The 12086-nt window shown below is 38.3% G+C and overlaps 1 protein-coding gene across 38 annotated transcripts in view; it reads left to right on the top strand.

The window, feature by feature from the left end:
- NRXN1 (neurexin 1) overlaps positions 1 to 8361 on the top strand; it is a 759121-nt gene extending 750760 nt beyond the window's left edge. For 30 of the 38 annotated variants that reach the window (XM_051616125.1, XM_051616124.1, XM_051616135.1 and 27 more), the window contains one exon: positions 4936 to 8361. In XM_051616125.1, coding sequence (XP_051472085.1) covers positions 4936 to 5243 — 308 coding nt within the window. In that variant the 3' untranslated portion in view covers positions 5244 to 8361. The remainder of the gene's footprint in view (positions 1 to 4935) is intronic. The other 8 variants (XM_051616136.1, XM_051616141.1, XM_051616140.1 and 5 more) reach the window with 1 other exon arrangement.
- The last annotated feature ends 3725 nt before the right edge of the window (positions 8362 to 12086 follow it).

Here is a 12086-nt window from a genome sequence, read left to right as displayed (position 1 = left end):
TGCAGCAAGTTTTGTGGTACATCTCTCGCATGTATTAGATCATGGTATTGGATATAGGCTGTTCCAAGTCTGATCAAAGTTTGTCACTGAGCTATAGCCTATAGCAGCCACATGTGGAACTACCTTATACTCTTTCCCTCCCATGGCAGCTCAGTCACTGATGGACATCATTTTGGGAGCCAGTTCTTGACTTTCCTCAAGAGCCACTTGAGGCTGGGTAGGAATGGAGCAGGCTGAGATACTGCTGTATTCAGACTGGGGTGGGTTTGAGCTTAGTCTCTTGCACAAGCTTACAGCAGATCCTTATCCTGGTTTTGCAACTGGGCTGTGTGTATGCAACCAGTTCAGCAGAGGAAGCACTGAGATTTGTTTTTCAGACATATTCATTGTAATTAGACACTGAAATTGCAGTAAGCTCAGAAACTTATTCACCAGAATCCAACAGTGCTGCAGAAAGTCGACCTCAAGCAGATCTACAATGATAGCACACAGAGTGAAAATTAGTATGTCCTGTAAAGAATTGCCTTCATGCCTCATTGCAAATGCAGTAGTTAAACATTCTTGTCTTGTGAGTAATTTCCTATTCACAGTTTGTGGGAAGGCATAAATGTAAAGAAAACAGGTTTGAGGTCCTTTTGTTGTTTTTTTTGTTTTGTTTTGTTTTTAAGTCTGCTAATTTCAATTCACAAACACCATGGGAGCCTGCAATTCCAATTTTCTTTTCACAGTATTAATGAAAACTAGGCACTGAAAATAGTAAGATTTTTTCCCTCTAAATTTTAAACCATTTACAAATACAGTGAAGAATAATAACTTTCTAATCCATTATTACACAATGTAAAACTGTGTTCAATTGCTGTTATTTCACGCAAAGTTTTTCAGAAGTGTTAGAAGAGGCTTTTAAAAATCAGTCTCTTCTAAGCTGTTTTTTGAGGGAATCCAGAAATGGTGATCATATGCTGTTGAGAGGAAGAATTGTGCGTCAGAGAAGTTGTTTTAAGAAGGGATGATTGCACCACAAGATGACTTTTATTTCTTCTCTCTGTTATGGCATGGTCAGAGCATAATCACACTCTAAGGTTTTATCTTGTTCCTAATCAAACCATCCTCAACTTATCGATTGTTTCAGCATTTTTTGGAGATTATTTTTTTTTCTTAAAAATCAGGTTAATTTTTATTACATTCAATCTTAGCATTCACGTATAAGGTATTTCACTTCTCATTTACAAGAAACTTTATCCAGGACAAAGTCAGTGTCTTTTTGATGCTGCAGAGACTGTAACTGAGTGGCAGACAAGGTTACCCATCGACACACGTCTGCTTCTATGCCAGGACCCAGTCACTCTGCCTGGTTTAGCTACCAAGATGCTGGGAAGAAAACTGCACCATGTGCATCTCAAAAAGTTGGGAAGCAGAGAGCAAGATTTCTGTAACCTTATAATCTTCACTTGCTTTCTGTTGAGATAATCTGTTGTCCCTTGCAATAGTTCCTGACTTGCAGGGGAAAAAATCTGGGTAAATTCCTTTTGGGTAGTCCAGTCTTAGTCAAATAAAGGTCCTACTTAAATAGATGACAGCCGTTTCAGCAATATTATTAATGGAGATTCATTTATTTACATAGATTTCAGAAGAAGCATAGGCTGGCCTTTTCACAGTGGCCACTTCTGCCCTGTCCTCAGAACAGGAGACTTGCCTTAGCAAGTGCTGTGCGTGTCATTCCTACCTACAATGTTCATAGACAAACCCATGTGCTTTGTAAAACTTTCCCATTATTTCCTTCTATTTTATTTGTCTTTGGAGGCCCAGCTAGGTTAAAAGCTTATTTTAATGTAAATGGAAGAATAATAGCAAAAACTCATTTCCCTTGCTGAACTGCTCCTTTTACTGAAGTCCAAACAAATGTAACAACAGATGCTTGAAAATGTTCTAAGTTTAAATAATATTAATGTAGTGGTTGAATATTCCTTAGACAGATGGGATAAATGAGATAATTGTGAAAATATTCTTAAAAAAAAAAAAAAAAAAAAAAAAAAAAAAAAAAAAAGGATGCCATGAGGAGAAAGGCAGGAGTTTAGATAACATTGAAAGATATTCCTTACATGTTTTTTTAGGTTGCAGTGTTAAAAGAATGTTTTCCTCTGAGCAAGTTATTAAGTGTCATTTAATAGACATTTATTGTAAAGTTAGTTGATGGCATTTGGTCCAAATGTCTGTCTTTAAAGAGAAAGAGCAGCTGTTAATCCATCAGGTATTGACAGAGTTTATTCAGCTACTTCTGTTATTTCTCAGAGAGAAATTAATTTCCTGAAATCATGTACAGTAAGGTTTCATCTCATTTTCATTCACTCTGGAAATACTCAGGAGTCTTTATTCTGCAACAATGCATTGTCTCTTGTAAAACGATACATGTAAAAGCATTTCCATTTTTCTACAATAGCTATAAGGAAGAAACAGGATCTAAAACAGTCACTGACTACTTTGAGACAGACTGCATTTCTTAGTATGGTGGTATCTACCTGAAATGAGAAAAAACCTTAGAGCCTTCTGAAGTGAAACTTCAAGATCTCTTGTGTAGTCATAGAAAATACCGATTGTGCCAACTCATAACAAGTAAGAACTTTCAGAGAGGGGGAAAAAAAATAAGTTAAAATCCTATTTGACACAAGTGACAGTTTTCTTGAATCTTACTGTGGTGCCTCTGTTCTTTGTTTCAAATAAAATGTCACCTTCTTTAAACCTATGTGGGATAACTGCCAGGAAGTGGTGTTTCAAAAGTAAGAACACAAATTACCAATAAATAAATGATGAGTAATTCCAAACTGGGGAGGGAACTTCATTCTTTTTGGGGTATGTGGCTTATTTGCTTTGTTTTATTATTCATGGGCCAACTGTAGATGTCTGTAGCTGGTGTCTGCTTTTAAATCTGGTTGTCCAAAGTGACTGTGGGACATAGTGCTTTCATGCAGCTTGAGCAAGACACTTCTCTAATACACTTCAATAAAATGCTACTTGTATGCAAGGTCTGATAAAGCTAGCATTATGAATATATTTTAAAACCAGTGTTTAATAATACTCTCAGGTAAAATTTATACTTCACTGACTATAGTTTTAGCCATACATAATGATCTAAAATACGGTTTCCACAAGCCAGCCTGGATACTTAATGAGAGTGTGCTGGTGGGAAGCCCTTGTTCACTCACTGCTCTTTTCTTGCTGGCAGTGCTGAGGGTGCACAGTCTCTCAGGATTTTGGAAATGCTACTGTAATCAGAGGAACATTGCATAGACCCAGGTCACTTCATTTTTGTCCATGACACTTGCTAAGTTACAGCAGAAGATCCATTTTAGCTATTGCCACTTAAAGTGACTTTTTACAAAGATCTGCCTCCTCTCCTTTGGCAAAATGTAATAAAGAAAAGAGATAATGGGAAATGCATAAGCATTATGTGCACTGGGAGCATTTAACCTAGAAATTCCTCCTCAAATTAGGCTTTCATTCCACATGACTGTGCAAGAGGACAATATGTGACAGACAACACAATAGTTCCTATCAAGAAGACTTTATAGTCTAATGATGGGTCAATTCAGTTCATATCACAACTGAAAAGACCAGAGTCTGGCCTGAGAGGTGTGTTCTTAGCAGGCTGAGTCCTTGCTCTATGGAAGTTGACAGGTATTTTGGGGGCATAAAGCATTGCTTGAAGGAATGCCTGGTATTGGCATCAACGACAAAAAGAGGTAATGGGAAAATGTTCTGAAGTGTAGCCATATATTCAAAGACAACTCTATATTAAAAAAGGGAAGGTAGGGTTTGACAGTACTGTGTACTCAGCATAGGAAAGACATGGAGCTGTTGGAGAGGGTCCAGAGAAGGGCTGTGAAGGTGACCAAAGGGCTGGAGCAGCTCTGCTATGAAGACAGGCTGAGAGAGTGGGGTTGTTCAGCCTTCCAGTACCTGAAGGGGCTACAGGAAAGCTGGGGAGGGGCTTTTCACCAGAGGGGATAGTGATAGGACAAGGGGTAATGGTTTTAAACTGAAAGAGGGGAGATTTAGGTTAGACATCAGGAAGAAATTCTTTACCTCGATGGTAGTAAGGTGCTGAAATAGGTTGCCTAGTGATGTTGTTGATGCCCCTGCCCTGGAGGTGTTTAAGGCCAATCTGGATGAGACTTTGTGCAGTCTGGTCTAGTGTGAGGTGTCCCTGCTCATGGCAGGGAGGTTGGAACCTGATGATCTTTAAGGTCCCTTCCAACCTTAACCATTCTGTGGTTCTGTGATAGTTGTCTAAAAGTAAGAAGAGTATATAGAATTGATTTTGAAAACAATAATCAGAAAATATTAGAAAGAGAGGAGAAATTGAGAAGCTTGCTGAGGAAAATCTAAAAAAGAGCTGAGGGTACCTTATTTGTACCCTATTTACTGGCTGCTATCATTTATAATTTGGGGGAATTTTGATCGCCCTCCCCCCCTTCTGTTTGGTAGTCTATCTTGTCATCACTATCTTCTCAGTAAGTACCATAGAGTCACTTTATGTTATTTACAGAAGGAGAGAAAGAGAGAGGGAGGGAGTGGGAGATCCTAACCTTCCAGATGTTTGTATTCTAGCAATTTAAATTGTGGCATGCATGTTATTTCAGATTATTTAGGCATTCTTTACTTAATCACAGCCTTTGGAGAAATACTTCTGAAGACTGAAGTGAGATTTTCCCTCTCCTTTGGCTTGTTTAAAAGCCTGCTTACTTGTGCTGACAGACATGAAAACAGAATGGGCGGCAAACCTAAATGTTTTTGGTCCTGTAGAGTAGGGTATTTTGCTACGCCGTCCTGACCTAGCGAGTGCAATTAGAAAGATGCATGTTTGTAGCAGGTAGATATGACTAGCTCCATGTTCAAACTCAATAATAACCTCTCCCTTATTTCATTATCTACCTACAGCAAATCCTACCAGGGCAGGAGGAGGAAGGGAGTATCCTGGCTCGTCTGAGGTGATTCGTGAATCCAGCAGCACAACAGGCATGGTAGTTGGGATCGTGGCAGCAGCAGCGCTGTGTATCCTCATCCTCCTCTATGCTATGTACAAGTACAGGAATCGAGACGAAGGATCGTACCACGTAGATGAGAGTCGAAACTACATCAGTAACTCAGCACAATCCAATGGGGCTGTGATCAAGGAAAAACAGCCCAACAGCGCTAAAAGTTCCAACAAAAACAAGAAAAATAAGGATAAGGAGTACTATGTCTGATCTCAACACCTGAGAGAACACTTGTATAGAAATAGTCTTCATTTTATCTGAGACATAATACAAACTTATTTATTTTACTTTTTATGAAGCACATTCAAAAACAAACAAAAAAGACAGGGAATGCAATCAGAAAGGAAAGACTGTTTTTAAAAACAAGCATTTCATGCTCTTGTTTTTCACAAACAGGAGCTGATAAATTCCCTAACATCCACAGTGTTTTCATTTACTCTGCCTGTCTTTATGTTGCTGGAACATTTCTGAAAGACAATGATGGCACCACGCATTCATAAAGCAAGGAGTATTACTACAACATCAAGGCACAATATGAAACAAAACAAATTTAAAACAAAACAAAACAAAACGTGGGGGGGGGGTGGGGGTGGTGAAGAAAGAAAGAATAAAGAAGCTACCTATGATTCTGGATTTAGCCAAAGTGCTAGCGCTTTCTTGAGAATTAAGTTAGTCTTATTGTCAGAGAAGACTGTCATTATATATGGTGACTCAACAAGCAAACATAAAAGAGTTTGCCATCTGGTGCAGTGAAGCAGTGATTGGAAACTTGCATTTGAAACAAAGTGCTGGCTTTTCTGAAGACTTATGTAGAAATACTTTCAAAAAGCCCCTTTCTGGTTGTGAGGAAAATAGTACTGAGGCCTTATTTTCAAAAACAAAAACAAAAATCTGGAATATAAGGCACATTTCCACAAAATAAAATTAATAAAAAAAATAAAAAACTTAAAAAGAGAAAAAAAAGAGAGAGAATAAAAACAAACAAGAGGGCATAGATGCAATCATTGGGAAATTTTCATGCACGCTTAATATGTTATTACATATGTTTATATAAAAACACATCTATATGTGCTTTCTGGACTGTGATAAGTGATGTTTTATAGCCTGTTGTATAGAAAATGCAAACTATATCTGCTCTTCAGCCATTTTTGGTAAACTCAATGTTATAAGTGTTGCTAGGTATAGAGAGTTTTATGACATCTGGAGCAACAGACATACTTCAGTTTTTTTGCAGCCATTATAAATTGTCCCAGACTTATTCCCCTTTTTTAATTTTTCTTTTTTTTTTTTAATTTTTTTTATTTACAGTGTAGTGGTTATACTAAGGGGGGTGTGTATGAATGTATATAAGAGTCAGCTAATTTTTTTCTTACCTGTACAGCCTCTGTTATGTTGCAATTAAGTTTTAGTAGTTTGTATGAAAGAAGTGGACTAGAAAGCAAAAATATATCTCTACTGTAATTTGTCATCTCCCTCCTATCCCCATCTCTTGCTCCTGATATGCATCAATGAAGTTGATCAGAATGGCCAATTTTCCTAGAAATATACCTTTATTAATTAGATAAATATTTAGTGACTTAAACTGGCCTTTGGCTTCCAGTCAGAGCTTCACTATTGGAGAGCATGGTTTGCCTTTCAGAAACCTTGTTCTTAGGAAATTATGATAATAATTCTTAGGAAGTATCATATAGTGTTTATCTGGCATTCAGTTATACAAACAACGGCTACTACAGCTTGGGTGGTAAAAGATCTAAAAAGACTTATTTTCATTATCCAAGCTGATTCTACTGCAGAATTTACCCCTTTCTCCAAAAGAGAAGCAATCTTGAGGTGCACGATAGTATTTTTCAATGGTGGGCATTTTGACATATGAAAAAGTATTTTTAGCTAAGTTGATTGTGTAGTGTTGCAAGACATCATAACCAGACGAATATAAGTTCATCATTTTTTAAAGTAACACATAGCTTTTCTTACACATATAAAACATTAATGCATTTTATTTAAACATATTAAATATAATGCTGGTATTTACATGTTAATTTTTTTTTCTAGTATTATTTCATTAGGTTCACAGCAATAAATCACAGTGTAACATTTTCTTTACACAGAAGTTCAAAGGAAATGTGTTAGACAGAAAGAGGGTAGTTCAATAGAAATCAACTAAATCATTGGAAGGCCTCCTGGGAGAGATATAGATGTTCACACTTTACAGGCAGGGGGGAGGAATTTAAAATTAGCTTTAAACAGCAGGCACAAAACATTTTTTTGTGTGTTATTCACTGTAGCTGATGAAAAAGGCTGGAAACTGGTACAGCTATCTGTCTGGGAGTCAGAGCACTTTAAAAATACATGTAGCTGACATGAAAACACCTCTCTTGAAGGTTGCCAACTACACTGAGGTGTATCATGTTGCATTTGTGAAACATTTGTTTTATTTTCATTAGCATTTAGACAGAAATGAGAACAGGTTCACAAAATCCATCCTATGTTAATTTTTTAATTGTGGTTCACCTGTGGCACTCAAAATTTCTCCCAACTTTACAAGACAGCTGTACTCAGGGAACAGCAGGGTTAGGTACACCGGAGGTCATTGCTGGAAGCAAGAGACTTCAGCTGGAGATGGGGAAGAAGAAGTTGAAAGCCAGGTGGTTTTCAGATTTCAGTACTTGAAGATACACAGAACAAGAATAATCTGATGACAGGAGACCGGATGTAACAGAATATGGTTTGGGCGAGCTGAAATGGTCTTTTGGGCTTGGTATTGATCACATTGATGAAATAGCATGGTCAGGTCAACTTCCGGGCAGTTTGGTAGATTAATCTTTAATTAAATCCATACATCAAGGAAAAAAAAATCTGCAACGACTATAATAAGCAAACATGATTTTAACACTGTTTCTGAAGGTTCTCCTCTTTCCTCTTTAATTTCATAATTTAGCAAAAAACAATATGGATGTATCAGAAGTGCCAGCAAGTGGATTTAAAATTCCTTTTTGTTTAAAATCAACAGCAACAACAAACAAACAGACATAAACCAACTACCTAACATAAAATTGGATCCTTTCTCTATAAACCTAATTTGTTTGACTGAGATGGCTTCATTTCTATGACTGTATTGTGTTGCCTTTTTTAACAAAACACTAAATAATGTGTGAAACTTTCAACCCTAGGACATCGAAGAGAGGCCCAATGCCCCTAACCTTATAGTGCTTTCTGTGATAGATATTTACAATTTTTTTATTTGTTGCAAGGCCAATTTATTCATTATTGGAAATGCTAAGCAAGTGGAATTTACTGTTTTGTTAATAAAAATGTTTCTTAATACAAATGCTGGCTTGTTTCTTCTCTTGCTCTTAGATCTAGAGTACCTGTTCAGCCTAAAGCAGTGAAAAAAAAAAGGTAAATCAGTATGAAGTTACAGACATTCATGTCAGGAAAAAATTACCTGAAAGCTCTTTGTACACTTTAGTGAAAACCTTCTACAAGTCTTGTCTTCATCTCGCCCAGTTAGAAAAGTATTAATTACATTAAAGTATTGTTTGGTTTTGCATCGAGTCAATTAATTTAAAATTTTCTAGCTTTTATTAAAAAACAAAACCCAATATATGAAAACTTGATGTTCCCCTCCCCCAAAGAATGAAAAAATACTTTCCTTCCTTTTCTGCCACTTTTTTTTTTTTTCTTCTGGTGGAAAGAAGATGGCAGAAGGCAAGGTAATGGGATAGAAAGTTAAAACTGAAAATATTTTCTCTTTTCTAGAAGAGGGTTTAAAAATTAATGGAAAAATGAACATATTTCAGATCCTTAACAACATTCTTAGATAATAATTAGAAAATTTCCGTCAGAGCTAATTAATTACATAAGTACTTTCCTACTTAGTATAGCATTTAAATTCATGTGTAACTTCAAGCAAATATCTAATCCTATTGATTTAAGCAAGTGTCTAAAGTTGCCTAAATGTATTGTTGAATGGGGCTGGAGTTAAGCTTTTGGATCTAAACTCCAAATAGAATTTAAGTATGTATCTTCGTTAATCACATCAGTAGCTTCTTTGACTTCAATGGGATTTATTCATCTGTTTAATTAGGTATAGGCTGAAGTATTTTAGATAGTTTTGGGGGAGAAAACAGCCCCTATCTTCTGTTGGTATAAAACAGTATATAGCTAAACTTACATTCTAAACTGCTTTATATTGGGATTAGGACTGATGTGTGTGTGTGTGTCTGTGTTTAAATAAATACTGAACATTCCATTTAGGAAAATGCTTTATACACATTTAAAGGAGCTTAAGAATATTGATTTTTGTTTTACTACAAGAATACCCACTTTTAATTACAGACTTTTTGACTTTACATTGTATTTGTTCTTTTTTCTTTTTTTCTTACATCTATGCTGTGCTCTCCCTTTCACCAAAACCCTACTAGCCTCTCAGTGGATGCATCATCAACTGCTTTAAGCAGTGATCTCTGTAATCAGTCATCACTGTGGCCAAGTAGCTAAAAAACCTTCACAAAGTGAGGAAAAAAGATAAATAAATGAACAATCCTCCCAATCTCAACTTAGAATAAGGGAAATAGAGCACACGTATAGACTCTAAGTAACAACTGTGTTTAATTCCTCCAACATGGCTTCTTTATACTTCAACAAAACAGTTTTAAATTGGTATCTAGGTATGATTTTCATATCGATTATAGAAGTTTGCTTCTAAGTTCAGTACAGACCTGTTTAGAGGTGCTTGGAAGCATTGTGCTGGGTTAAGCCAGATTTGTCAGTACAATTTTATTTGGAATGAAGGCTCTTTGCTTTATTTTAAAGACCCCACTTTGATAGAGTTTGTAAGTATTTCAGCATTAAAATGTTTCTGGTCCTCATGGGAGTAGGGAGAAAGAGAAATACACAGTGTATTTAAGTCAATTTATGAATTGATGAATGCTTGGGGGTGATAAAATTGGTTGCCTTGCCAGCCTCTGATTTATCTGGATAGGCTATTCCTCCTTTCCTTGGTCACTGCTCTTCATGAAACCAGAAGCATCTCCTGGGTTAAGCTTTGAGCTAGAAATTCCAGAAAAGAAAAAAAAAGTCATTGATACAAGTCTGCTCAGTTTTGTGAGGTTCAGGGCCAGAACTCACCCAGTCCTTTATCTACTTGCTTTGGAGGCTTCTTCCTACTCAGGGTCTTTGAGAGACTTCAGCCATTAACTCATAACTTCTGGTTGAGGAAGTATGGCCCCTCACCTTTCTCAGTTACTCACTACCATACAAATATATTCATTTGTTGTTTAGAACAAGCAGATTTCCATGACAGTCCTCCTCCAGCCCTCCAGCGGGGCTGAATTGTTATAGACTTTGGGTTTCTTTTAGAGAAAAAAAACATGGTGCCATAAGGAGTAGAACTATTTCAAAGAGCATGGGATTCTCAGTGAATAAATTGCCTTTAGGGACAGTAAATTCATGCTGGCGTACACTTGAGAGGTTTAAATATCCAGGATTGTGATCCTCAACAACATCCTTTTGGTAAACAATAGAGACATTAGCTTGCTTGTGAGCAAATGCAGGAACCAACAACACGGTGATCCAAATGTGAACGCGTTGGTCTGGTTGCAGCAAATAGCACAGGAAAACGGAACTCGAGCAGCCAAAAATAACTGCTGGCACGTTGGCCAGATTCTTATGAAGAAGTCCGTTTACAAGTCAGTAAGCATTTATTGGATGATAAACAGCAAAATAGTTCTACTAGTCATTGTTTGGGATGCATCAGGCTGACACAATACAGACACGGCCCACGTGGCTGCTTCAGCTTTTTCAGGCCCAGGGGCCTGGTTGCTCTTAAGGACCCTCCAGTCAGGGCAACGGGGCAGGTTTTGCACAAGCAGCGGCTGCACGCCAGTGGATCAGCCATTTCCAGAAAAAACACTTCCTTTTCCCTTTGAATTTAAAATACATTTTTCTGGGAAAAGTTCAGCGGATTGCTTTGTGAGACAAATTAAGCAACTGCCAAAACAGCGCAGCCAGCAGTGTATGGACCAGGAACCAGACTTGGTGGTCAGGAGCTGGCTGCATGGCTGGAGGTCTGTGGGAGAAACCTCCATCCTGCGCCCTGGCCTCAGGCACAGCAGCTGAACACGGTCCAGAAATGAGAGATCACACCTCATGCTGGTGGCAGGCTGTGGGTGCAGCAGACACCCAAGCTTGGCAGTGGCTTTGTGCTGCCCGTGCACAGTGACAGCGGCTGAGGGCAGAGGGCGAGCTGCATGGGGAAACCCCATAAGCCTGGCTTGGGCTCAACTTCTGCCCCAGGAAAGGACAGCAAGGGCCAGGACATGAGGAATGACTTACAATCCCTGATGTTGTCCCCAAAGGGCTGCCTTTGCTTTCACTCCCACTAGGCCTTGAGCTTATACTCTGCCAAAATAGCAGGTCAGAACAGGACTCCATGGTCCCAGGGCCATTTTCAAATCCACAACAAGCTGGGGAAAATGGGCAGTGTCTAGCCGGCATGTGATTGTGCATGGCCACTGGCCACTCCAGCCAATGCTTGAGATAAGCCTGTTGAGGTACAAGCATCCCCCTTTTTATTTTTTTTTTGCTCCTGTAGGTCCTACAGCTGTGGCAAGGCTGAGGCCCTCAGAGTCACATTACCCCAGCAAGCACTGTGTTTCAGGAGCTGGTACAACCCCCTGAGGATGGGTGGCTGTGAGGAGGAAAGATGAGGGCTGTGTGTCCTGTGTGAATACACAAATGGGGGGAAATTCAGCCGCGAAGGTCTCACCAGGACTGGATAGGGAACTTGCCACAGGGGTCATGGCTCAGCAAAGCTGGGGCAGGGCAGGCACAGGTTTTCCTTAGCTGCCAAATCACGCAAAAGGAAAAAAAAAAAAAAGAAAAAAAAGAAAAAGGTTTCTCAAAAATGGTGGTGGCATAGAAAATTCAGGAATTTAGCCAGGAGTTAGTTTAATGTCTCCTTAAAGAAAGGATTTCAAAGATTTGGACTAGAAAATTGCCTGAGGGAAAGATTCAGCAATGAGCTCTCTTAAACCATAGGGAGAGGGACAA

Source organism: Apus apus, chromosome 3 (genome assembly GCF_020740795.1).
Source record: "Apus apus isolate bApuApu2 chromosome 3, bApuApu2.pri.cur, whole genome shotgun sequence".
NCBI classification, from domain to species: domain Eukaryota; kingdom Metazoa; phylum Chordata; class Aves; order Apodiformes; family Apodidae; genus Apus; species Apus apus.
Note: the sequence above shows the minus strand (reverse complement) of the source record. Positions and strands in the feature narration are given on the sequence as shown.